The sequence below is a fragment of the Podarcis melisellensis genome (genome assembly GCF_964234715.1).
Source record: "Podarcis melisellensis genome assembly, chromosome: 3".
Taxonomy (NCBI): Eukaryota; Metazoa; Chordata; class Lepidosauria; order Squamata; family Lacertidae; genus Podarcis; species Podarcis melisellensis.
The window spans coordinates 119,129,083-119,156,927 of record NC_138530.1 but is presented as its reverse complement, the minus strand read 5'-3'; the positions used below and the strand labels follow the sequence as shown (position 1 = coordinate 119,156,927).

Below are 27,845 nucleotides of genomic sequence, written 5' to 3'. Positions count from 1 at the left end.
GCAGTGCAAACACTCTAAGAATGCAAAGCCCACTTTGAAGAGGTCTCCTCCGCCTTCTAAACCAGGCACATAATATCTGCTCACATCTCCCCAGACTCTGCTTGCACAATGAAATCAACAGAACTCCAACAGAGGCCATAGTCATGTTTAATGCTCCATTGAGATTCTAAGGGCAGTTATCTGTTATGTCAGGTTAAACCAAGACAAGGAGTCGGGACCTTCTATCACCTCCCTGTTTGGTCTCCAGTTTTGGAGCACATGACTGAGGTGACAGGAGGGATCATGTTATCACTTTCACATAATTCAGATGATCGAGTTCAGGTGAGTTGGAATTACAACAAAATTCACGGAAAGTATGAAATCACTGTAAAACTACACTCTGGAAAAAGGAAGACTATTGCCTAACTAATAAGGAAATCGTAACTATGGTTAGTGCTACAGCTCCAGCAGCTAACAGACCAAGGGTGTTCCAATGGACATGCGTCACCTGGCATCTCACTCCTGTGTAGAAGAAGAGGGAGCGTGTAGCACACCTGTAAACGGAAGAAGGGAAAATGTCTATTTTGGAGCTTGGATTTTCTCCCCATGACAATTTAGAGCAGCTGAAATGCAAATGAAGAGTGTAAACAGGAGGCTTCTTTGAAGACTGTTCAGGGACAACATTAATGTGAGTTCAGGAATTCCCAGTGGAAGGTAGTTTGGAGCTGCTTCGTGCCTCAAGGAAAGGTTAGCCTCCCTGCCCCTTATTAGTCTTAAAGCCCAGCCCACCATAATCCCAATATGAGCTGTGACCTAATGCATGTCTCCATGTTCAGAGCAACCAGACTGCCATTGCCCATGTTGGCCCGCTTCAAAGACTGCCAAGATTTTAGGGACAGAGGTAAATGCTAAATTAAGAGCTTGAAGGGTGGTGTTCTGGGGCCTTTAATAGCTGCATGCTATTTATTACTGTTATTGTTTATTAAATTTATATACCACCCTTCATCCGTAGATCTCAGGTGGGAGAAAATTCAACAGGTGTAGCTTCTGTTGACATTGCTTCATGTAGAAAAGCTGTACCTATGCTTCCAAAGCACACAGAGTAGCCTTCCTCTGCATGGGGGGGGGGCTAACTGGCACCCCAGGGGCTGTAACTGAGCCCCCGCCAAGTCTTTTGGTGTGTTTGCAAAGACCCCTATAAATTTGTAATTAAGAAACCCCCTTAAATGACTGACTGCTCCTGTGATGCCACAAAGTTTTATGTGCCACCCCCATGGTCCCTGCAATTCTTTTTTTTTAACAGACTGCTCCAATAGATCCCCTTTGTGATACTAAAAGGAGTTTTGGGACTCTTCCTTCGTTCCTTAATAAAAAATAAAATAAAAATAATTGTTGCTTTTTACTGACCATGCGTCCCCTGCTACAGTACAAATGGCTTTTGTGCCCAAATTTTCTGCCCAAATTTGTATCATAGTAGTAGTAGTAATAATAATAATAATAATAATAATAATAATAATAATAATAATACATTTCTTTTGGCCATGCTCACTTTTATACTTTGCCCACTTGCAGCTCTTGGAGAGAGGACCACGGCTCAGTGCAGCCCTCAAGAAAAGGTGAGGTACCTGGCACGAAGTCCTTTCCCTATCCAAGGGCAACATCAATGGGCTGGAATTTTTGCAAGAAAAGCAAAGGCAAAACAGATGATGATGATGATGATGATATAATATTATTTATACCCTGTCCATCTGGCTGGGTTTTCACAGTTACTCTGGGCAGCTCCCAACAGAATATTAAAAACACAAGAAAACATCAAACATTAAAAACTTCCCTAAACAGGGCTGCCTTCAGGTGTCTTCTGAAAGTCAGGTAGTTGTTTATTTCCTTAAAATCTGATGGGGGGGGCGTTCCACAGGGAGGGTGCCACTACTGAGAAGGCCCTCTGTCTGGTTCCCTGTAACCTCACTTATTGCAGTGAGGGAACCGCCAGAAGCCCCTCAGAGCTGGACCTCAGTGAACAATAGGGGTGGAGACGCTCCTTTGGGTATACTAGGCTGAAGCGGTTTAGGGCTTTAAAGATCTGAACCAACACTTTGAATTGTGCTCGGAAACGTGCTGGGAGCCAATGTAGGTCTTTCTAGACCAGTGTTATGTGGTCTCGACGTCCACTTCCAGTCACCAGTCTAGCTGCCGCATTCTGGATTAGTTGTAGTTTCTGGGTCACCTTCAAAGGTAGCCCCACATACAGCGCATTGCAGTAGTCCAAGAGGGAGATAACCAGAGCATGCACCACTCTGGCCAGACAGTCTGTGGGCAGGCAGGGTCTCAGCCTGCGTACCAGGTGGAGCTAAAAGACAGCTGCCCTGGACACAGAATTGACCTGAACCTCCATGGACAGCTGTGAGTCCAAAATGACTCCCAGGCTGCGCACCTGGTCCTTCAGGCGAACAGTTACCGCATTCAGGACCAGGGAGTCCTCCACACCTGCCCACCCCTTGTCCCCACAAAACAGTACTTCTGTCTTGTCAGGATTCAACCTCAATCTGTTAGCCGTGATCCATCTTCCAACCACCTCCAGGCACTCACACAGGACCTTCATCGCCTTCACTGGTTCCGATTTGAAAGAGAGATAGAGCGAGGTATCATCCGCATATTGATGGACACCCAGCCCAAACCCCTTAATGATCTCTCCCAGAGGCTTCATATAGATGTTAAAAAGCATGGGGGAGAGGACGGAACCCTGAGGGACCCCACAGGTGAGGGCCTAGGAGTCTGAAAACTCATCCCCCAACACCACTTTCTGGACACGACCCAGGAGGAAGGAGCGGAACCACTGTATAACAGTGCCCCCAGCTCCCAGCCCCTCTAGATGGTCCAGAAGGATGTTATGGTTGATGGTATCAAAGGCGGCTGAGAGATCCAGCAGAACTAGGAAATAGCTCTCACCTTTGTCCCTAGCCCACCGGAGATCATAAACCAGTGCGACCAAGGCAGTTTCAGTCCCCTGATGAGGCCTGAATCTTGACTGGAAGGGATCCAAATGGTCTGCATCCTCCAGGCGTGCTTGGAGTTGTTCGGCAACCACCCACTCAATCACCTTGCCCAAGAATGGAAGATTTGAGACTGGGCGATAGTTGGCCAAATTGGCCAGTTCTAAAGATTTTTTTTAAGAAGCGGTTTAATGACCACCTCTTTCAGTGGGTCTGGGAAGGCTCCCTCACAGAGAGAAGCATTCACCACCCCACGAAGCCCCTCGCCCAGCCCTTCCCGGCTATCTTTTATAAGCCAAGGGCAAGGAACAAGGAGACAGGTGGTCGGTTTCACTCGTCCAAGCAGCCTGTCCACATCTTTGGAGGTAACAGATTGGAATGCAACTTGAGTAGACAGGACTCTAGCACTCTCCCACCCTGGCCCTGCTCCCATGGTGGAGTTGTTGTTGTTGTTGTTGTTGTGATCTAATCATGTAGCACATAAATGAGAAAGAAAAAAAATGCCATGAAAGCATAGGATACCTGCAGTTTGTTTTTCCTTTTAGTTTTACACAAATGCCATCATTTTGGCACGGATTTGGGTCACACTGTTCTCTCAGGTAGGACTGCCAGTCTTCCAGAGAGGCTGATCTTTTTTTCCGTTCCAGGGAGTCATTCTGTTCCACAGGCCGTTTTTCTGGGAAAATGTGTTCCGTCTTCTTGAGATGTGTTAAATCTTACTCAGAAAGAGAGAAAGGACTGGTCCAAACAAATGTGGCACATATTTTTCAACCAAAATTGAAATGAAAACTTACACCTAATAATTTATTTAATTTTATTTAAAGCAGCAGCAAAAAACCAGAATGCATAGGTTACAGTAGGTTAAAATGAAATGAAACGAAATGAAAATTGTAACTAGGCTGAGCAATGCAGACTAAAACTAAATGTCTTTGTCAAATGTTGCACTAAAAAGAAGTAAATAACCTTTATACACAATTGTAATTTTCTCATGAAATACTAGGTGGCTGTTTGTAAGAATCCTAGTCCTCGGTTGCGGAGGGTGGGTGGAGAGAAACCCAAACATATTGAGAAGCTGGAGCCATTTGTTATATATAATACACACTCTATTGGATAAAAATCTATATAAATGAGAAGAGTGGTGCACATTGCTTAATTTCTAAAAATGAGTCTTGTATGGCGTTACCCCTCATTGCGAGAAGTGAGGTTACAGGGAACCAGGCAGAGGGCCTTCTCGGTGGTGGCGCCTGCCCTGCGGAACGCCCTCCCAGCAGATGCCAAGAAAATAAGCAACTATCTGACTTTTAGAAGACATCTGAAGGCAGCCCTGTTTAGGGAAGTTTTTAATATTTAATGCTGTATTGTTTTTAACACTTGATTGGGAGCCGCTCAGAATGGCTGGGGAAACTCAGACAGATGGGCGGGGTATAAAAAATAAATTATTATTATTATTATTATTATTATTATTATTATTATTATTATTATTATTATTATTCCCTGGAGGTTCTTTCTGCTAATTCCAGATGTGTGGCTACTCAGTGATGAATGAAAAACATTATGTACTCGTTCACTAACACTTTTTTACTATTACTCTTCAGAGTAAATCCCAGGAGCTGAATGCTAGGTTTTGTAGAATCTTAGCTCAAATGGAGCCCCAATAATACTTTACTGTTATTTCCTTTTCCTTACTTAAGAAAAAATAACTTTCTGTTCTTTGTTTTTAATAAGTCAAAACTGAAAAGACTCTGTTTTCCATCTTCTAATAGAATCTTTTCCCATACCGTCAAACTCTGCAAAGATAATAAGATCATCATTTTTCAGATAATTCCTTCCTCTTAGGTGTGCATGGGACACAAATTTGCTCCATCCTCGATCCATGCTCCGGCTGCATTTGCATGAAGTATCAAATTTCCCCAGAAGAGAAGGCTTTCCCCATCGGGAAGAATCGTTTTTTTCTGCAAAATAGTACAAATTACGCAGTAACACTGTTTGCTCTCTGCACACAAATTCTAAATTTAGTCGGCAATCCTATTACTGACTATAGTGGCGATGATTGTATCCAGGAGACCAGAGCCGGGGGCTTTTCCCTCCCCAGGCTTCCCGTCTTGCTCCCTCCCTCGGAGGCTTCCTATCAAATGCAACTTGGAAAGCGGGGGGGGGGGGGGAGCAACCTCTGCCTTTTAGGCTGCCAATGTGCACATGCCCTACTTTGGACTACTGCAATGCTGCCTGCGCAGGCCTTGAAGAGCATTCAGAAACTTCAGTTGGTCCAGGAGGCATCAGCCCAACAGCTGACAGTCTGAGAGACCATGTGATCCACTCTGTGAGGAGCTGCAAGGAGCTGCAACTTAGATTCTAGGCTGACTTGGAAGTGCTGGCTTTGACACTTAAAGCCCCAAAGTAATCTGGGTCCTGGATACTTGAGGCCTTGCCATGAGTGCCCAGGACACCAGAAATTTGGCGGGCCTTCCATTTGAGTGCCTTCCCTGTGACACCAGAAGCCAGCTCTCTTTCAAAAGGAAACACATGACAACCACTAACAGTTTTTCAAAGCAGAGCTGTCCTGCATTCCCATCTTCGCAGGCTCATACCCTAAGGGTACCAGATTTTTTTCAATAAATCCAGGGACACTGTTCAATTTCCTGCTAAATAGATGGATTTTGTCAGGGGACTGATTTGTAATTCCGGGGACTGTGCCTGGGAAAGGGGGACGTCTGGCAACCTTATCATACGCCACTTAGCACTATCTTGAATTCCAGATAGAGTTTTCTAGCTGGGAGAAAAAAATACCCTTCCTTTGTTAAGCCCTTGTGTTGGTTTTAACTTTATCAGGCTGCCTTGAGAAGAAATTTGGTGGGAAAGCTGCAGGAGATGAATCAGATGAAAGAACGAGTGAGGCTTAGGGTATGAGAAAAAAAGAGTGCATAAAGGTTTTGAAAATCACATTTTCCGAGGTCCGCTGATTGAAGTATGGAATAGGTACAAAAATTTATTAGAGTTTAAAACTCCATATTGGCTGTCGCCATTGGAGGTAATGAGTGTTAAGAAGTTCAATATGACGGGGAGTTGGATTACATATGAGAATTTAATCATAAAAGAAGGAAATAAATGGAAATTGAAACAATATGACGAAGTTAAAGAATATGTGTTTGATTGGTTACACTACTTCCAACTGAATGCGATGTTTAAAAAAGAGATGCTGGAAAAAGGTTTCCAACATGAAAAATCTAGATTTCAAAAAGAAATTGTGAATAATGATGTTAAAATTTTATCAAAAATGTATAAATTACTACTTGAGTGGGTTACTAAGGATGAAGAGGTTAAAGTTGCAATGATTCAGTGGGCCAAAGACTTTGGTTATAATATTCAATTTGATGATTGGATAAGATTGTGGAAAGAAGGAATGAAATTTACTGCATGTACTACAATAAAAGAAAATGTTATGAAAATGTTATATAGATGGTATGTTACACCAGTAAAACTTGGAAAGATGTGCTGGTCCAGGGGGGAGGTTACCGTGGGGCGAGGTCCAGGACCTGAGTTGAGGGTCAGCAGACAGTCCTCCTCGGGCGAAGCGGGGTCCACAGCGAGAAGCCGGGCAAGGACAGGAACTCTGGGGGAACAGGACTGGATGCTGACCGAAACAGCTCTTTAACGACGTTGCTCCCGCAACCTGGGACTGGGCTGACTGGCCTTTATCTTCTCTGAGGCCAGGGGTGGTCCCGGCCCCCAGGAGACCCGCCTCTCCTGGCCTTAAGGCGAGCACTCCTCCTGGGAGAAACCAGTTCCCTTCGCCTCTCTGCCCTGAGCCTCTGCAGTTCAGGAGAGGCTGAAGGGTTACTGGACCCAGGGGGAGACTCACCTGTAGGTACTGAGTCCTCAACCACCTCCGGGGCCAGAGTGGATTCACCTGGTGCCTGCTCCTGAGGATCCAGCACAGGTGCAGGCGCTTCAGAATCAAGGCCCTGCCCCAGTTCAGCCGGCCCTGGAGGCGGGGACTCCTGTGCAGGCTGGGATTCCTCCGGTTCAGCCTCTGAATCGGATTCCCAGGCCATCACAAAAGATGTATAAAATGAGTAATAAATGTTGGAAATGTCAGGAGAAAGAAGGAACATTCTATCATATGTGGTGGGAATGTAAAAAAATGAAAGGTTTCTGGGAAATGATTTATAATGAATTGAAAAAAATGTTGAAATATACCTTTGTTAAAAAACCAGAAACTTTTCTGTTAGGAATACTAGGAAATGACATAAAAAAGAAGGATGAGAAGTTGTTTTTATATGCAGTAACAGCGGCAAGAATTTTGGTGGCACAAAAATGGAAACAGGAAGAAATCCCAACGAAAGAAGAATGGAGAATGAAGTTGATGGAATACGCAGAATTAGACAAGCTAACGGGGAGAATTCGGAACCTGCGAGACCAGAGATTTACCGAGGACTGGAATAAATTTACAAAGTATATTAAGAATATATGTGAAGGTCACTTAACGTTTGTAGGTTTTCAAGAAGCTCTGTGATAATAATGGAAAGAAATATTGTTTTATAATAATTGTTAAGATTAATTTGGTTAAAAAAACAAAACAATATAGATGCAAGAAATGTGAATAATTGTGAAAACATGAAAATTTCCAGATAGACTGAAGGAAGTCTGAAAGTGGAAAGATTAGGTTTGGATGTATAATTCAAATGGAATGGTTTTTTTATTATTTATTGTTAAATTTGAAAATTTTATAAATAAACAATTTTTAAAGAAAGAATGAGTGAGGCATTGCAGAAGGAAGCTCTGGCACCAAGAGCAGAATCTCAGCCCCCGCTAGCCCCTCATGGCTTCCTCCTTGCTGCTTATGCTACTTTTCCAACTGCCCCCTCAGAGCATGTCAAGAGGGACAAGAGGGAGGAGCAGGAGCAGGAGCAGCTCCCTCCTTTGATTTGCTATATTGCTTTCAGTTGCTTTATGTCCTTCAAATGTCATAGTATTATTATTACCTGAAAGTATCAATGTGCCTTAAAGGAAGCATTTTACACCAAAGATTTGTTCCCGTTACAAACTTGTTTCTGTGACGGGTTTTTTTAAAATCACAGTTTATGCTTCATTCCCTGTCTCCCTGGATTGTTAAAGAGCAAATTCGTCCTTTGCTGAATTAACAGCACACAAATAAAGAATTTTACTCTCAGCATCTTCTGTGACATTTGCTTGTAATCTTGAGCAAAAGCTCCGGCATTTTGTATTCCAGCATCTCAGGGAGGCAAAAACATTGAACCACTCACTCCCCTCTTGCCTTATCAGGCAGAAGCTACCTACCTGGCAGAACCTGTGATTCATGTGTTGTGAAACTCCTCTCGATGGACCTCCTTTCCTTGATATTGGTATGCTGGTCTAGCACCTTGATTGTCACCTGCCTGTTCAGAGCTGGCCACTCGAGGACACCATCGTTTTCTCCGCTAGCCAGGTGAAAAGAAATCCTTGTGTAGTTTGCCGAAGCAGAATCACTCTGGCCTCTGGGATACAACGTTATGCCAAAACCATAGCCTTCAGAGCTATAAAACCGGGGACTGAGCATGGCATAGTCTTCGGGGGCAGTTCTAAGAAGATGAGAGAAGTTGCGAATAAGCCAGACAGCACTGGGGCACCGCGTTTCACTCAGGGTGATGTCATCAATGAAAATTCCTCCAGATGAGTCATCGGGATTGCCTTTTAGGCCATGGAAGAGATACCTGAATTTTTTATTATTTTTCAGAGTCACATGGGCAATTTTCCAGTTATGGTCGCTGTCTCCTATGGGAAGTAAAGACAGACACTGTGACTTCTGTGTTGGCATATGAGAAAGATGACCATGTTGGTGCTCATATCAGAGTCTTATGTGGAATTCTTCTTAAAAAAACAAAAACTAAACACCTGCACATTATAGCTGAAATTGGACAAAAGAGACTCCAGCCGCCCAAAATATGCAGAAGTGGAATGACCCAGAAATTATCTGAATCATTTACAGTGGTGCCTCGCAAGACGAAATTAATTCGTTCTGCAAGTTCTTTTGTCTTGCGAGTTTTTCGTCTTGCGAAGCACGGTTTCCCATAGGAATGCATTGAAAATCAATCAATGCGTTCCCATGGAAACCGCCTTCAGACCAGGTCCGGGGACAGTCTGTCCCCCGACCTCTTCTGAAGGCTGGGGGGGGCGGACAAGGGCTTTTCTTCCCACCCCCAGCATTTTAAAAAAAACCCGGGACAGCAGAGGACTTCTCCGCTGTCCCGAGGTTTTTTAAAATGCTGGCGGGCAACAGCGCTGCCGCCCGCCAGCATTTTAAGATCGCCCCGGACAGCCTCCACTGTCCCGGGGTTTTTTAAAATGCTGGCGGGCGGCAGCGAAGCCTTCGCTGCCGCCCGCCAGCATTTTAAGATCGCCCCAGACAGCCTCCGCTTTACATCGCCCCGGGACAGCGGAGAATGTCCCGGGGTTTTTTAAAATGCTGGCGGGCGGCAGCGAAGCCTTCGCTGCCGCCCGCCAGCATTTTAAAAAACCCCGGGACAGCGGAGGCTGTCCGGGGCGATCTTAAAATGCTGGCGGACGGCAGCGCTGCCGCCCGCCAACACTTTAAAATCGCCCCGGGACAGCGGAAGACTCCGGGGCGATCTTAAAATGCTGGCGGGCGGCAGCGAAGCTTTCGCTGCCGCCCACCAGCATTTTAAAAAACCCCGGGACATTCTCCGCTGTCCCGGGGCGATTTAAAAGCCCCCGGGAAGGCAGGCAGGGGGGACAAAGACTTTTGCCCCCCGCCAGCCTTCAGAAGAGGTCCTGGACCTCTTCTGAAGGCTGGCGGGGGGCAAAAGTCTTTGCTCCCCCCCGCCTGCCTTCAAAAGCCGTCCGGGGGCTTTTAAATCGCCCAGGGACAGTCCCGGGGCGATTTAAAAGCCCCCGGGAAGGCAGGCAGGGGGGACAAAGACTTTTGCCCCCCGCCCGCCTTCGGAAGAGGTCCTGGACCTCTTCTGAAGGCCGGCGGGGGGCAAAAGTCTTTGCTCCCCCCCCGCCTGCCTTCAAAAGCCGTCCGGGATAGCGGGAAGCGCTTCCCTGCTATCCCGGACGCTTTTAAAATGCTGGCGGTGGGGAGCAAAGCCTTTCGGCCGGCCTTCCTGGACCTCTTCTGAAGTCCGGGGGGGGGGAAAGGCTTTGCTTCCCACCACCAGCATTTAAAAGAGGTCCCCGGAGATTTCCCTATGGGCTTTCTTCTTGCGAAGCAAGCCCATAGGGAAATTCGTCTAGCGAAGCGACGCAAAAACCGAAAAACCCTTTCGTCTTGCGGGTTTTTCGTCTTGCGAGGCATTTGTCTTGCGGGGCACCACTGTATCCCTAAAACCTCCTGTATCTGCAGATAGCAAAATTGCCATTAATTGTAAAAGCATAACTTATTTCCTGAAACCCATTGCTGCTTGACTCCAGCTCTTAGTAATGCTGTATTAACCTAGAACAATTCACACATGTGCCACTAACAGAGGCAGTAAGCCTATGAGAGGACAGCAGGAAGGAGCAGCTTGCCTCTGTGGCCAAATGGAAGGTGGCTATCTGATGCAGGGTTCTGTGCATTTTAGAACCCTGGGAAATCTGGTGAAACCGACACTTGCACAGTCTTCATAAAGGATGTTGCTCATATTTCCTACATCTTTTTCCTATGCAGGAGATATTCGTGAGCGAGAATCTGCTCCAAATATATGACCACCAAAGTCCTTGGCCATTGCAGTCACTGCCAAAATGATATAAAATCTTGCTGGGGTCCTAAAACAAGGTACACTGGTACCTCGGGTTACAGACGCTTCAGGTTATAGACGCTTTGGGTTACAAACTCCGCTAACCAGGAAGTGGTTGCTCCAGGTTAAGAACTTTGCCCCAGGATAAGAATGGAAATCGGGGGCCACTAGGGGCGCATCAGAAGATGGCTGACAATAACATCTCTTCGACCCACACGAGGTAATTTGTTTTGTTTTTTAAATAATATTTATTACTTTTAAAGATTACAGAAAAGAAAAAGAAAAAGAAGAAAGACGAGAAAAGACAAAAAAAGAAAGGAACAATACAATACAATATATAAACAATACAAAACACAACCTAAACACATTAAACTAAACACATTAAACTAAGCTAAACAAAACCCTAACCCACCCGAACCCTAAACAAAATAAAACAAAAACCATAAAAAAACATACATCACAGCTTTTCCAGCTCTATCTTTCATTCCCTTGTTTCCTCGATTTCCTCTCACCTCCCTTTTTGTATTCCACTTCTATTAATTGTTTCAGCAAATCCTTTCCATCTTTCTCTATTTTCTGTCATATTATAAATATCTTAACATATTTTTTATCCTTATTTTCCATTAAAACTAAAATACTTATATATACTTAACTCCTTAAAACATTTCTGCTAAGACCATAAAATTTCTTTCCACCAATTTTCTATCACTCATTAATTTTACAGTATTTCTATATATAAACTTTAAATTCTCCAATCTTCTTCCACCATCTCCTCTCCCTGGTTTCGGAATCTGCCAGTCCTTTCCGTCAATTCCATATAGTCCATCAACCTGGAGATCTTATGTCCGAGGCTCTTAACTATTTTCCAGGTCCCTTCTGCTGATCTTCTTCATATTCTTTAATGCCAAAGAGCAGATCTCGGGAAGACTCCAACCTAACAACACTTTTATTCCTTCTGGACAGGTCAGCCAAATTTCCATAGTTGAAACTGAGGTCTATAAGATGTTTCATGACATGTTTCGAATTTCCTCCAAATCCAAAGGCCCCCAGAACTCCAATCTCCTCCAGACCCAAGTCCATGTCCCAAAAGTCAGTTGATCCCTGCATAGAGGGATCTTTCCAACTTTCCTTCTTCCGTCCAAGCCGGGATCCAATCCTCAAAATCTGGCTTTTTCTAGATTCAATCATAGAAGGCCTCAATTTGTAATCCTCAATTTGCTTCTGTAGGACTGAGGATCCCGCTTGTATTACTTTAGGCTCAACAACCACAGCTTTCTCTTTCTCCTCCACAATTTGTCCTGCCAAAGTAGATTCTTGTACCAAGTCCTGATTTATTTCTGTGTTGGTGCTCACTTCTTGTCTCCAATTGGTCACTTTTTGTTCCAAATTGTCAATTTTAAAAGACATGTCATCCATCTTCTTATGAAGCTGTTCCAGCGAATAACTTATCTTACATAATACCATCACAATGGCTTCTCCTATCAACATTTTGAATGGTCCAAGGTCAATCTCTGGTTCTCACAATTTCTTATCTTGCAGCTGGAGATTCCCCAGTTACACTCTTGTAACAGTTTCAAAGGCTCCCTCTAGAGGGAAACAGTCTCCACTTGTATCAATCCTTTCAAACTCAACTCAAGTTGTAAAAATAGTTTCAATTTCCAGTTACTGGATGAAATGGTGAAATCAGCTATGATTAAATGGGCACAGGATATTGGTCATGATATTATGTTTGCTGACTGGGAACAGTTATGGACCACCGGCATTAAATTTACGGCATGTACTGCCTTGAAAGAGAATATAATGAAAATGATCTATAGGTGGTACATGACCCCAGTCAAGCTTGCAAAGATCTACCATTTGCCCAACAATAAATGTTGGAAGTGTAATGAGACTGAAGGCACCTTCTACCATCTTTGGTGGACCTGCCCAAAGATTAAGGCCTACTGGGAAATGATCTATTATGAAATTAAGAAAATCCTTAAGTGGACATTTGTAAAGAAACCGGAGGCTTTTCTCTTGGGCATGGTCGGCCAATTGGTACCTAAGAAAGATAGAACATTCTTTATGTATGCAACTACAGCAGCAAGAATTCTGTTGGCAAAGTATTGGAAGATGCAAGAACTACCCTCTCTGGAAGAATGGCAGACGAAGGTGACTGAATACATGGGACTGGCAGAGATGACCGGCAGAATCCGTGACCAGAGGAAAGAGACAGTGGAAGAGGACTGGAGAAAATTCAAAATATATCTTAAAAACTATTGTAAAATTGTGGACTGATAAGATGTCAAGGGGTGAGAAACAAAGAATTACAGCTGTAAATGTTAAATCTTAAGTAAATTTAAAAGAGACTTGATTAAAAATTGACTGAAGGGTTGCTTGAAAAAAATGATAAAATAAGGATGTGGTGAAAGGAAGGTATGGGGAAGTCAAATCTTTGTTGTATGTTTTTGATGTATGTGTTTTGTTTTGTATTGTCTTTTGTATGTGTAAAAAACCAATAAAAATCATTTTTTAAAAAAATCAATTTCCAGTTACTTTTCCTCCTTTTTAAACGCAGAAGAGGACAATGGAAACAGTATCTTTCTCTTATTTAACTAGCTGTCAAATATGTCCTGTTCACAGTCAATGAACTCTCCCAAAACTTCACTCTTTCTGTCAGCCCTTTTCCAGGTTCAGAGCAGTGGTAATTTGGTTTTAACACTCTCTCCTGCAGGCTCGCTAAGTCCAAAATTTCCCCCCTCTTCTCCTGCTTCCAAGGGGGTTTTTGTAGTTTTAACCGATGGAAATTTAATCCTTTGCCAAAAGCTTTCAAAGACTTTAGCTTATAACGTCTTTGCTTCAATCTATTTACAAAAGGGGAAGGCGGACTTCCTGTTTAAGACCTTCCGCGTTTCGGTGCCAAATTAAGGTATTTAAAGATCCAATTTTCCATTCTACTCATGAGTAGTTGTTTAAAATCCAATTGTCCACAGGAAAAAGTCAGCACTCTCCGGCAACAGCAATGCGGATTCACTCCATGAAAAAAGCAGTCACTTCGAAGCACCGCGCCACTCACCCCACGTTGCTCCGGATCCCAAAAACAGGGTTTCCCCGCGAGTAGGGGAGGCGCAGAGGGTGCCAGCCGAATCCCAAGTTCACAAGCTTCTCCTGCTTGTGATTTCAGAGGGTCTCCGCCTTCGCCGTGGCGGTTCAGACCCTGCTTTCCATGGAGCCAGTTCCTCCCGATCAGAGGGGCTCCGCCATTGCTGGAGGCGCCAACCCGGAAGTCCCCACACGTGGTAATTTGGAGGCTGTGATGGGAGTAATAGCCTCCCTACCCCCCCCCCCAGGATTGTGGGGGGGGGCTGCCCTTGCCTGCTGTGCCCTATACCACCCCTGAATTTGAGGGGATGGGGGCACTAGGCAGAATGGCCTTCTGTGGATATTGGCGCTCCTGGACGCTGCCTCTGATCCGCGCCTCTAGCTGCAAGAACTTCAAAAGAAACGATTAGGATGAAGCAAATGCATATATTTCAAGGAAGGAGGGGGAGTAAAGACTGCTAACAGAAGAGATCTCTGATAAACGAGACAAGTCGGAAGAACAAGAATTAACCAGGTGAAGACACACCAAGACTCGGTATGGCAAAAGGACTGGATGGGGGACGGGGAAAAACTTTCCTTTCTTCCCTCTATGTGATTAAACAAGAATCCTCCCCCTCACAAGTCAGAAATGTCATTTGAAGGACTTAAGCTGTGGATTTATGTCTGTGTGGAGATAAACTTTCTAACCAAAGCATGCATGGAATGTATAAGGGCTTTGGAATGACGCAGTTAAAAATACCGTCGCCATATTGGGAAGTTCTGTAGGAGGACTTAAGTCTGGGAGGAGAAATAGAGAAATAGAGCTGTTTTTATATTGTGGGTGAAACTTCTCAGAGGGACTTAAGAATGACAGTTCTGTGATTAATGATGGAAAGAGTGATGTTATTTATGAATGTGATGATATATGGAAACCATCTCAATTTGAGGATTGGATGAACAGAAAATCCACACAGGATTATTATTGGTGTTTATTGGCTTAAGGAGATTATCAGAAGAGATCATAAAGAAAAAAGAGAAAATATATGAACAAGATGAGATGTGGAAACAGCAAGATAAGACTGGATAGAATTATGAACTTTGTTTGGACTGATTCGGACATTAACGCAGTAGCAAGAAGATGATCAGAATCCCCCTTCGGATTATGAAATATGGGTCCCCTCAACAAAATTTAAAATTCAGCTTTGTAATTCGGAATTTATGTGATGTGATTTGATTGGTCAGTTAATAAAAATTATTTAAAAAATAAATTAAAAAAGAATGGAAATCACATGCCAGTGGCGCAGTGGCAGCAGGAGGCCCCATTAGCACGCCTCAGGTTATGAACCGTTTCAGGTTAAGAACGGACCTCTGGAACGAATTAAGTTCTTAACCTGAGATATCACTGTATGCTTAGAACACTCCAAAAACCTTTTACTGGTTTTCAATATTACCTTGAAATGTTTTGGTTTTAACCATCCTGCGGACTTCTCCGGTGCCGTCATCCTTGACCACCTGGATGAAAAGCCTGTCCCAGAGGCTTCCTGTCATTTTGAAGAAGAACTGGAGACACTGGTTTCTCCTCTTTGGGTACAGAATGCGGGATTCTAAAATCGCTGTTTCGCCTCTCTTCCCAAAACTGGTGTTAAAGTACATGAAATAGCCGGCATCTGTGGAGAAGAAGCTAGCACTACTGAAGGCGTATCAAGCTTGATTATGCATATGCTACCTCTTAGAACCACAGAATAATAGAACTGGAAGGGACCACAAGGATCATCTAGTCCAACAGGAATCATTTGCCCAACATGGGGCTTGAACCAGCGACTCCGAGATTAAGAGTCTCATGCTCTACCAATGAGCTACGTACAACCTGAATCACAATGTCTGTAATTTTTTATAACTTACAAATACTGAGAATTTTATTTTCACTGGGTTCCAAAAATTTGAAAAAAACTGAGCACTTAGGGGCAAATCTGCTTCATGGTATTAAAATGGCTGAGCAGTCATTGGCTTTCCTAAGAGTCCTGCGTACTATGGCTCTTCGAGGGGCTAAGGGTCTCTGTTAGATTCTTCTTACCAAGCGAAGGCTTCCAAGACCCTCAATCACTTCAGTTATCAAACGGAATAGAATGAATATTGGCAAGTTATGTGTTTTTTCCTTTTTCTTAAATTGTATGCAATGAAGGCTGTAGCCCTAAAGCCAGCCAAGGGCTGTTTGATGTGACAAAAGGGCTGCTTTGCTGGCAGAGAGGCAGTGACTTGGCCCTGGTCCCACTTGCAGAGGGAACCAAACGGGTCAGGTGGGGGGGGGTGTTTGTGTGTGTGTTGAGGAATAGTAGAGGATCTACAGAATCCTCATCCCCCTGCCACTCCTGCTAAATGGTTCCTCAATCTTGCACCAGGGAAGATTCTGGAGCAGATCATTTAGCAAACAGTCTGTGAGCACCTAGAAAGGAACGCTGTGATCACCAATAGTCAGCATGGATTTCTGAAAAATAAGTCATGTCCGACTAACCTAATCTCGTTTTCTGACAGAATTACAAGCCTGGTAGATGAAGGGAATGCAGTGGATGTAGCCTACCTTGATTTCAACAAGGCATTTGACAAGGTGCCCCATGATATTCTTGTAAAGAAGCTGGTAAAATGCGGTCTTGACTATGCTACCACTCAGTGGATTTGTAACTGGCTGACTGACCGAACCCAAAGGGTGCTCATCAATGGTTCCTCTTCATCCTGGAGAAGAGTGACTAGTGGGGTGCCACAGGGTTCTGTCTTGGGCCCGGTCTTATTCAACATCTTTATCAACGACTTGGATGATGGACTCAAGGGCATCCTGATCAAATTTGCAGATGACACCAAACTGGGAGGGGTGGCTAACACCCCAGAGGTCAGGATCACACTTCAAAACAACCTTGACAGATTAGAGAACTGGGCCAAAACAAACAAGATGAATTTTGACAGGGAGAAATGTAAAGTATTGCACTTGGGCAAAAAAAATGAGAGGCACAAATACAAGATGGGTGACACCTGGCTTGAGAGCAGTTCATGTGAAAAGGATCTAGGAGTCTTGGTTGACCACAAACTTGACATGAGCCAACAGTGTGACGCGGCAGCTAAAAAAGCCAATGCAATTCTGGGCTGCATCAATAGGAGTATAGCATCTAGATCAAGGGAAGTAATAGTGCCACCGTATTCTGCTCTGGTCAGACCTCACCTGGAGTACTCCAACACCACAAAAACTTCACTGCATTAAAGCTGCCGGAGTCCAGCTCCTTTAGTGGCCTCGTTCAATTCCCTTTCACTTGAATGATGAACACAACAAATCTAGGATCATAGAAGTGCAGAACTGGAAGCAATTGCTCCTGTTGCAAATGCTCTTTACGTTAGTTTTGCACACTTTAATTGACTAGTCTCAGACTATTCTTAGAAGTATAAAATGTAACTACTGGAACCGCTGTCTGGATTAAAGACTCATTTGGCATGTCTTCCACTTCACTTTGGGCCAAGATGATCGGAAGCTCAGGAAAATGGCAAAGCCAAGAGTTGTGACAGACTTTCCACTGAGTCGAGAGGAGATAACACAGTGATCAAGAAGCAAAGAACTGGTCCCATGAAAGAAGGAGGGGATTGTCCCCAGTTTACCTTTGCAGTGTCCAGAGAGGGTATGGTCTTGGCCACTCTTCTTACGAATCCAGTTGGTATCTCCACTGGTTTTCTCAACCAGGCCACATATATCAGCTGACTCAAAATCACATTGGTCCCAAAGGGTGACAGTTCTCGCTGGGGCAGGAGTGAGGGGAGAGTAAAAATACAGAAAGAAATATTTAAAAACTAAAGAGAAGTGCCTTTCCCATTTCCATTTAACAAAACCATTTAATCAGTTTTATTCAAAGGCAATGGATTCAGTTTCACTCTGCAAACTTCACTGTCTCATCATGACTTACTGCAGTTGTACATTTGATTGAGTCTTTCCAAGTCAGAAGCGCTGAAATCCAAGCGTTGGCCAATAATGTTATTAAATTCTGGTATTTTCGTAGTAATTGTTTTTAAGCTTTCATTTTTACTAAATGAAGATGGACCATAGTGCATGATGGACTCGTAATCATAAGGAGTATTCAAGTCTGTTATATCGTCGTCATCCGCTTTCTTAAAGTTGTACTCTTGATCTGCATGCAGAATAAACACCACACAGTTACTTTCTGGAAGTGCTCTGCCAACTGACTTGATTATGGAACAGGATGCCATGATTTCATCAGGGCCATGGCTGCCACCTTCGACTCATAAGATGACTTGGGGGGGTCACCCTCTGAACAAATATGTGTAGAAAAATTATGACCTCAACTAATGTGTGCTAGTTAAGAGCATGAACTATGTTGCTAGAGTTCACAGTTTCAAATCTCTCATCAACCATCAACTCACTGCTGTTACCTCTTACGAGAAAGCCCTGTTTCTCAACTGCAGAGGAATATGCATGAAAATGTCACACCAGAATGTTTAAAAAAGTGCACATGGCTTTTACAAGGAAAACATATAAACAGGAATCTAATACACATCAGCCTATATTTTTAACATGGTTTAGGGGTTTTCCAAATCTTCTTCGTAAATTGCCCAAGAGTTTGGTTGTTTGTGACAATGAACATTCAGTTACAAGTGGCCTTGGACTACTGAAGGGAGCCAAGCTTCTACTTCTACGAAGCTTGGCTCCCTTCAACAGTCCAGGGCCACTCATAACTGAATGTTCACTGCCACAAACAACCAAACTCTTGGGCAATTTAGAAAGACCCTCCCACCACTGGGCATGCTCAAAAGGTCTGGGAATTTTGATTCCCCAAAGATCAATTCTATTGTCAAGGGACGAGACATTTCACCCTGCCCCCATGAACATTTGAGTCCAGTTCTTATAGAATCATAAAACAGTAGAGTTGGAAGGGACCTTGAGGATCATCTAGTCCAACCCCCAGAAATGCAGGAGTCTCAGCTAAAGCATCCAGGACAGGTGGCCATCCAACCAAAGTTCTTTCTGATATTTAGTCAGAATCTCCTTCCTTGTAACTGGAAGCCATTGTTGGGTCCTACCCTCCAGAGCAGGAGAAAACAAGCCTTCATTTTGATCTATAATGTACCGTATGTTTCCTTGCACACCTTGCTCAAATACAAACCAGGTTTAAATGTCTGTCTCTTCAGGTAGAGGCATGGGCAAAGTCAAGATTTGGGGGGGGGGGCTGAACCAAGCTATCTGTGACACAGTTGGTCAGTTAGTTAAATATTTTTATTTATTTACTTGGTTTGCTTATTTTTAGCTGTAAGCCACCTAGAGTCCTGACAGGGAAAAAGGTTAGGTGTAAATAAACAATATTTTGAAACAGGGACAGCCAACATGGTGCCCTCCAGCTGCTGTGGGCTACAACTCCCATGGTGGCCAATAGCCAGGAATTAAAAATATGGATCACTTACTTTTCAATAATGATTGCAGGATAATGAAAAGTTGTCATTTTTAATTGCCACTAGCCAAGGCATGAATGTACTTTAATTAAGCTAAATGGGATTAATTGTGTTGCAAATGTCAGACTGTTCTTCTTGCTAATAATAATAACAATAATAATAATAATTGTATACCACTCTTCATCTGAAGATCCCAGGGCCATTCAATTTTGTTTTTAATTTAATTTTTGGCAATTGGTTATGGCTAATGACTAAACTTTAAAAAAACAATTGATCACGAAAGTAACAAATTAGTTCTTGAAAACATGTGCATCATACATATATAATAATCAGAGAATTGGGATTGTCTGTTGAGTAGTAGAAAGCCTGGTTTTGTGGGCATATAATGTGTGAATATTACAGTATATTTAGGGATATATGAAATTAAAGGCATTTACAAAATATTTAATATTGTATTTTTACATTGTTGTAACCCATCTTGGGTAATAATAATAATAATCATAATAATAATACCACTTAGGTAGATGGACAATTGTAAAGCCATTTCAGTAGCTTCAAATTTCTTGACAATAAACCATTTCAATTGTTCTAACTCAGGCATAGGCCCTCCTGATGTTTTGGGACTACAACTCCCATGACCCCTAGCTGGCAGGACCAGTGGTCAGGGATGATGGGAGTTGTAGTCCCAAAAACATCGGGAGGGCTGAGTTTGCCTATGCTTGTTCTAACTGCTGAGCATGCATATTCTCTTGAATGAATGTTTCGTGTAAGGCACCAGAGGCGAGATCAATCACCCATCTCTTCTCCCAGGTCCTTTCCCCCACTTCCCCGGCATCCGCAGGAGGAGAAACAAGGGAGCTGCAAGTTCCACATCCCAGCTCATTTCAAGGGCCTGAACACCAACCTGGGAGCACGTGATCCCACCAGATCTCGACATAATCATCTCGGTCTGCCCGTGTCTGCTCATGGATACGTCCCAAAGCATGTAAGATCTCATGAGATATGATGCCTTTGGTGTCACATCCTGCACCAACAGAAAGGTTCTGGCCTCCTTTTACATCTCCAATTTTAGACCAACATCTGAAAAACACAAATGAAAAGTAAAGGTGCTTGACATGGATAAACTTTCAGCTTTTCATTTTGGACAACACTCTTGATATGTGGAAACCAATAACAATTTGTAACTATTTTTGACTACACCTTTTAAATTAATTTTAATTATTCCTTTGCCTTTCCGTTCCCTCTTCTTTTTGTATTCAGCATTCATAGGGCCAAACTGCATGTAAAATACAGTTTTTAAAAGAAAAGAAAATAAAATAAAGAGTGATGGGCTGTATCAAGGCCAGTTCCTGTCATCTGGTTTTGTTGAATCATAGAATTGTAGGGCAGGACATGGGTTCCAGGGTCATCTAGACCAACCCCCTGCAATACAGATGCAGTAGCTCAATAACCTCTGACATGCGGAGCCCTGTTTGGCCGGATCCAGCAGCCAGACTCTTCCCATGCTCCTTTTTCCTCTGGACCACACTTCCTCCCACCATCTGCACGTCCCCTTCATAGCAAAGTCTCTGAAGAGGTGGAGAGTCCTCCTTATGTCCTCTGCAAACTCACTCTCTGGCCCTCCTTCTGCCTCTGCCCTTTTATCCTTCCTCTCCATTCTTCTTTTTCCATGAGGCTGTGAGCGCACAAGATCCACCCCACCCCCAACACATTCACCTTATCTGCACAACTAGAATGGTGATGATACAGCTGGAAATCCTCATTCCCCACAAGGCTAGAGGCAGAGGAGGGAGGACCAAACCAGGTTCAGGAAGGTGGAAGGAAGTACAAGAAGAGGCTTTTTTTGTTGTGTTCTGGTGAGGCGTCTCAGGGATCAAGCCAGCATGACCAGCCAAAGCACAGCTACCTTTCAGATTTTGCACTTCTCCAAATTTTGGGATGCCCTTCACCAGACAGAAAATGCTTTTGTATATTAGGGGGAAGAGCACACAAAAAAGCAAATACGGGTGAAAATATCATTCAAGCAGCTTTATAGTGGGGGCTGGGGGGGGGGGGAGCTGCTTGCAAAAGTGCCTCTATTAGACAAAGTTACATACAAAAAGTGTACAAATTTTCATGCAACTTTAACAAACAAACAACCTCGCTGCTGAAGTTAGATAAATTGAGAGAAAATGAAATTCACAGGTTGCCTTTGAAGGAATGGCTGCTTCTTGAGAACACAGACATCTTAGATCTTGAAGGTTATGACCATGTATTCGGGTGGCATGCATACTTGTGGTACGGCAAGGTTAAAGCACATAAGGCATTCAAAAACCATATTGTCAGGAAAGCACTGTTCAATGTATGGATAAGATATAAAGACTTTTTGGAGAGTAAAACCCCAAGGTGGTTATCACCCATGGAAGCGAAAGCTTTGAAAAAACTTAATATGGAGGCCAAATGGCCAAAATACTGGGAAATATTAGAACAGGAAGGTGACAAGCTGAAATTGAAGAGTTATGAGAAGCTTAAAGAGAAGGTGCGAGACTGGTTACATTACTTTCAAATAAGAGAGGTTTACAACTTAGATAAAAAAATTGGTTTCCAGGTGGAAAAATCAAAATTAGAAACAGAATGGTTAGAACCCAATGCTAAGATATTATCAAGAATGTACAATCTGCTGTTGAAATGGAACACTGAGGAAGAAACGGTAAAATCTGCTATGATTAAATGGGCACAAGATATAGGATATAATATTATGTTTGCTGATTGGGAGCAGTTGTGGACCACTGGGATTAAATTTACGGCATGTAATGCCCTAAGAGAGAATATTATGAAAATGATGTACAGGTGGTACATGACCCCAGTCAAGCTTGCAAAAATCTATCATTTGCCTGATAATAAATGTTGGAAATGTAAAGAAACTGAAGGTACATTCTTTCACCTTTGGTGGACGTGCCCAAAGATTAAGGCTTTCTGGGAGATGATATATAATGAAATGAAAAAGGTATTTAAATACACTTTCCTGAAGAAACCAGAGGCCTTTCTCCTGGGCATAGTTGGCCAATTGGTGCCAAAGAAGGATAGAACTTTCTTTATGTATGCTACAGCAGCAGCAAGAATACTCATCGCAAAGCATTGGAAGACACAAGACCTACCCACTCTGAAAGAATGGCAGATGCAAGTAATAGACTACATGGAAATGGTGGAAATGACTGGCAGAATCCGAGACCAGGGAGAAGAGTTGGTGGAAGAAGATTGGAGGAAATTTAAAATTTATTTACAGAAACATTGTAAAATTTCTGAATGTTGATGACATTGAAATGAAATGAAGGGGTTCTAGCAACAAGGTAAAATGTAAGATTGGATTGATAATAGATGAAAATTTGAAGCTATAATATGTGAGGAAAAACAATTAAGGATAAACTAATAGGATATGAATTTGCTGAACCAATTTTAAAAGGGATACAAAAAAGGAAGGAAGTCAGGAAAATAAGTTAATCAAAGATGAAAAATTAAAAAAGAGGGATTTTTGTTTTTCTGTGTGCTTTTTTCTTTTTCCTTTTTATGTTAAATGTTTGTATTTTTGTATTTTGTAACTTTGTATTTTTGTGTTTTTATATTTTTCTTGTGTTTTTTCTTTTTTTTGTTTGTTGTTCTGGAATTTCTTTATTGTTAAAACTTAATAAAACATTATTATATAAAAAAAATGAAATTCACAGGTTGCCTATCTCTACAAGATTGTCCAAACAAGAGAGTACTTGAGCAATGATTCACAGCCAAGATTTCATAAGCTTCCATCGCTTTGGAAGAAACTAGAACAATGTGATTCACTGCCCCTTACCTAAATGTCTCTGGAAAATGAGGTGACCATTCTGTGGTTTTATGGCAGTGCAACCTTTGAATAAATGTGTTTTTAATTTTAAAAATTAAAAAAGAAAAACCCCAAGCACCAATGTGTTTTTACTTACCCTTGTAACTTCTGAAATATTATATACGACTGCTCCCCATTATATGGTTTGAAATCCACACAGGATTTTAACTGGAATCCTTCAAGCGTTCTAAGAATTACCCCTTTGGCATTCAGATCTTTAAAAAAAAGCAGTTCATGAGAAATCAGTTTTGCCACTATCAATCAGTCAATCAATCAATCAATCAATCAATCATTTTTATTGTTTATAGCCAATGGCCATCACAATACAATATGAGCACAAATCACACAGGTACAAAACAAAAGACATGACATGCACCAGACCAGGACAAATCTACACTAGCTTTATCTTTCTGAAAACTGAGAGGAATGGACTTAGCTCAGGAGCAGGGCATGTGCTTGGAATGCAGAAGGTCCGAGGCCCAACCCCAAGTGGCATCCCCAGGTGGGGATGAGGCCTGAAAGCTGGGGGAGCCATTGCTGCCACTCAGTGTGCAATACTGAGCTCAATGGACCTGCCTAGGACAGGGGTCGGCAAGGTTTACCTTGCCTGAGATGGATCGGTCCCATGGAGATCCCTCCGTGGACTGGATCGTGCTGGATTGCATGTGTGCACGCACAAGCGAATGTGCCTGTGATTTCTGGCGCTGCAGAAGTGAGTCCCCACTGCACCAGTTTAGCGCAGCGGGCAGCTCGGTTCTGGGGTGGCTCGTGGGCCGGTTAAACGGCCTCCATGGGCTGCTTCCGGCCCACGGGCTGCACGTTGCCGATCCCTGGCCTAGGATGTAAGACAGCTCCCCATGTTCCTATGATTACTGCAGCTTAAAGAGGGACATCAGATTACCTTTACGTAAAAGGCAGGGAATTGTTCAGAGGAACTGCTTAACAGGCTGGATTATTTATTTATGCAGGTACAGGGATCTTCTGAGTCATAGAATAAAGGGATTATAGTGTTCGAAAGGACCCCAAGAGTCATCTAGTCCACCCCCCTGTGCAACGTAGGAGGCACAGCTAGAGGAATCACAACAGGGTCAGATTTCAACCTCGGCAGTATTGTAGTGATACAAAGGTTGTATTACCAAGGCTGTCACCCAGAATGAATGGAATAGGGAACTGCCATCGATAAGCCTCATCTTTGATCGCACTACGGCTTCTCTATTGAAAATGGAGAAAGGTTAAGATTAGATGCTTTACCTTTGGGCACACAAATAAGAAGAAAAAGTGTATGACCTAAAACAACAACAACACTTACAGGCAGTACAATATCCCCCTGGAAGAGGGCGAGTCCAGCAGCTAGAAGAAAATAAAAAAAGATGGCATAATCAAAATGCAAAAGATGATTCTTCAGATATTTAAAATAATGTGTGCACTCTTTGAACATGCTTACTATAAAGACTCACAACATGACTAACAATTCTATTCAAAGCGCACCAAACTAATATCTGCAACATGGCAGAAGGGAAAGGAGAATGTGAGCCGCTTTGAGACTCCTTAAAGGGAGTGAAAGGCGGGATATCAAATCCAAACTCTTCTTCTTCATCATCGTATGTGTTTAGCAACACCACTCTAAATTCACTTATGGCTTCTAACGGGGCCTCTCCTCCTTCCTAGACAACCTTCCCTGCCAGGTCCTGACTGCTTCACATTTCCTTGCAAAAAGAAAGTCTTAACTGGAAATGCCATTTCTGTGCGTGTTCATAATCTTCATTTCCTACTCAGAGTACCACTCTTCCTTTCAAAGGTAAGTGGTTTTGCTTTGTTTTGTTTTGATTTTGCTTAAGAAGGGGGCGTGGGAAACACACACATACACACACACACACACACAAAACTTTGTTGAAAAGCTCAAAAATATTTGAAGTTTTTTTAAAACTTGGGAGAAAAGAACACATTCAGAGGAGAGCTGAAAGGAGTTAACCCATGGCTAAAAGAAAATGTCCACTAGGTAAACTTCTTGAATTCTGTTGATTTGGATTCTTTTCAAAGTTTTATCCGAACAGTTAAATTATCTCTTGGCCAGCAAGAACATTTATCCAAGGGGCAGGGAGAGAATACGGTTTCAACTCTTGGATCTTGGGAGTGTTACCCCAACACACACATCAAACTGCACACCACAAAACCACAACACCATAAAATGCAATGTTCTTGATGCCAAAGAAAGGATCTGAGTAAAGTGCCAAAATGTTCATAGAGCCCACTTTATTTGAAAAAGAAAAGTTTTTTGGGTTGGGAGTATGTTTATCCAAGTGTTAACTGTCTCACTGCAACCCACCTGAATTTATTTCAGGGATGTCCTTTCTCAGTTCACCAGCATCAGCATCTAATCAATACAAGCAATAATATTAAGTTTCAGACACAAAGAGAAAACGAAATAAAAAATGTTTTACTTTGATTGTCTTAATGAGTTCCAGCACCTTACCATCATCTGGTAGTAAGCGGTCGACCTAAAAAAGAAGGAAAATTATTCCTTGTGTTTAGCAATCACCGAAAGAGGCAATGAAGAGGGAGGAGTGTCGCTGGATCGAAACTTACTGAAAATGAGGTGCAATGTGCAAAAAGCACAGTGAGACTGAAAAACTGGAAAGCTGTACTAGAAGCCATGGCAGAAAGAAACAGACCTTCTAATCCCTTCTTGTCAATGCACAAAGCAGCTTGTTGCAGAAACACTTTTAAATGAGGCTTCGAGCTTATCCTCCCACCCCTCATTGAACGTTAACAAAACCAGAGGCAGAAACATCTCAGCAAAGCAGCTGAGATGTCAAGGCTTCTCTTCGCTGCTTTGCAGAACCTAGGTGAGGTATGCTAAAAGCAAGCAGAGTTCAGTTAGAATCCATCCTGAAAAAGCCAGCCAAAATATGTTCTGACTATTGCTGCCATTTGCCTGCCTGTCGGTCTCTATTCCACAAAATCAATGGAATTAAAATCTTGTTTTATAGAAGAGAATCTCCGACAAAAAGACTCCGATTACAGCGGTCCTCTTTCACAGAATCATAGAATCGTAGAGTTGGAAGGGACCCTGAGGATCATCTAATCCACCCATGTTAGTAAGTAATAGTGAGTTCAAAGAAGCTAAGGAGGACCTTTTAGATGCATGTATAGTTATTGGCTGCCTGGTGCGTTTTACTTGTTTCATTTTGAACTTCTTGCAAAATCAAAATTCAATTAATATTTTAATTACAACACAGAAGCAAACAGAATCCTATGACTATAAGATTAAATCTGAACTCAGTGTCCATTGCCGACCTCCAGTGCACTAGATGTCCTGTGAAACGTGATTAAACTGGCTGAGTGGGCAGAGCGTCCCACACATTATGTCAGCGAGTTCCTTCTTGATAGTAGGAGAGGGACTAACAGAGAGAACAATCTCCTCGGGGAGCTTGTTAATAACTACCCTGGAGCTTAAAATCAGGTTCCATTAACCACAGTGCTAAATATATAGTCCAGCTGGGGGGTTTGCTTTCCTTTATGTATCTTCAGGTTCCTGATATTCCTCTGAAATACTTTCTCGGGGCTCCGTGCCTCCACTGTGGGCCCTTCTGCATCCTTCGTGGACCTTCCTTCTCCTTAAAAAGTAACAGGAACACGCCCCGGTGCTGCCTGTATTTCTCTTCCTCTCTCTTCCCCTACAACAAGACATTGTTGAGTGATTTGTCCATCGGGGGTGGGGGGTCTTTGAAGACACCCATATCTCTATACTTGGGAGTCTGTGGGATCTTGCTATTTCCCCCTGTAATTGATGCATCCTAGCTAGGCTCAAGATTCTGAAAATCAGAAAATCACAGTGACAATGGGTGTGAAAGTGCCCCATCTGCTCAAGGTTGCACACTAACATCACAGGCATCATCTAGCAAGTTAGTTGAATGACTAACAATTAAGGCCAGCATAATACATGCAAGTCCTGCTATACAAACTCTTGTTGTACGAAACCTTGCCATACAGATATCAAACAGTCGGACCTGTGTGTGTAAAAGAATAAGAGCCTTAAACAACCTTTTTGTGTATTGCTGGTCCACGGCAGCCAATCTTTCAGAAACCAGAAGGGAGTGGGGAGGAAGGGGGTGGAGAGATTGGATCAATAATACAACATTTTTTCCCCTCCCTTGTCTGCCTTTTTGAAGGTTGCAGAGGGTTTTCCCAATGTTTCTTTCGTCATCTTGGGGTTAAAATTCTGTGGTCAGGAATGCATGATAAATTTTCCCATAGGAATCAATGGAAATCATTACCTAACAATTTCCTGAGAATGCATTGTGTTCAGATAGTGGGATCTGCATGCACTGTATTTTTAGAGCACTGAGGCTGATCAGAATGTATCATTGCTGAAACATGACATACCACAAACCTCTGCTTTAAAACCTCCATGGAGGTCCACCACCTCTCCTCGAAGTCAAGCAGCTCTTACTGTGAGAAAGTTCTTCCTCCATGTGACAGCCTTTTAGATATCTGAAGATGGCTCTCATGTCTCCTCTCAGCCTCCTCTTTCCCAGGCTACACATGCCCAGCATCCTCAACCGTTCCTCAAAAGGCTTGCTTTCCAGACCCTTGACCATCTTGATGGTCCTCCTCCGCACACTTTCCAGCTTGTCAACATCCTTCCAAAATTGTGGCACCCAGAATTGGACACAGTATTCCAGGTGTGGTCTGGAATAGAGTGGTACTCCAAACTGCAGGAGGCAGTGGAAGACAGGAGTGCCTGGCGTGCTCTGGTCCAGGGGGTCACAAAGAGTCGGACACAAC

General features: G+C 43.0%; 2 protein-coding genes across 5 annotated transcripts in view; both read right to left on the bottom strand.

Annotated features, from left to right (window-relative positions):
- The window catches only part of ANKRD66 (ankyrin repeat domain 66), a 119,622-nt gene that overhangs the window by 69,643 nt on the left and 22,134 nt on the right, over positions 1-27,845 (bottom strand). The gene's annotated exons all lie outside the window — the stretch shown is intronic.
- Positions 132-27,809, bottom strand: MEP1A (meprin A subunit alpha). Of its 4 annotated transcripts, none has more exons than XM_081906205.1 (14): positions 27,444-27,809; positions 25,531-25,555; positions 25,384-25,431; positions 24,367-24,407; positions 24,194-24,269; positions 23,155-23,272; positions 20,109-20,284; positions 17,707-17,928; positions 17,405-17,542; positions 15,217-15,432; positions 8,268-8,741; positions 4,748-4,921; positions 3,492-3,684; positions 132-533 (listed from the first exon to the last, which is right to left on the bottom strand). In XM_081906205.1, exons 1-14 carry the CDS (start codon positions 27,468-27,470, stop codon positions 395-397), a joined length of 2,067 nt encoding a protein of 688 aa, XP_081762331.1. In that variant the 5' UTR covers positions 27,471-27,809; the 3' UTR covers positions 132-394. The 4 variants fall into 4 exon arrangements, with proteins under 4 accessions (XP_081762331.1, XP_081762330.1, XP_081762332.1 ...); XM_081906204.1 differs by lacking the exon at positions 27,444-27,809 and adding an exon at positions 25,644-26,222; XM_081906206.1 differs by lacking the exons at positions 4,748-4,921; positions 27,444-27,809 and adding an exon at positions 25,644-26,222.

Coding starts and splice junctions, on each gene's coding strand:
- MEP1A (XM_081906204.1), bottom strand. CDS start 25,817: ATGAGGGGTGGGAGGATAAGCTCGAAGCCTCATTTAAAAGTGTTTCTG. Junction 17,543..17,706: donor CAATCAAATGTACAACTGCA/GTAAGTCATGAT, acceptor CTCCTGCCCCAG/CGAGAACTGTCACCCTTTGG. Junction 15,433..17,404: donor CCTCTCTGGACACTGCAAAG/GTAAACTGGGGA, acceptor TCTTCTCCACAG/ATGCCGGCTATTTCATGTAC.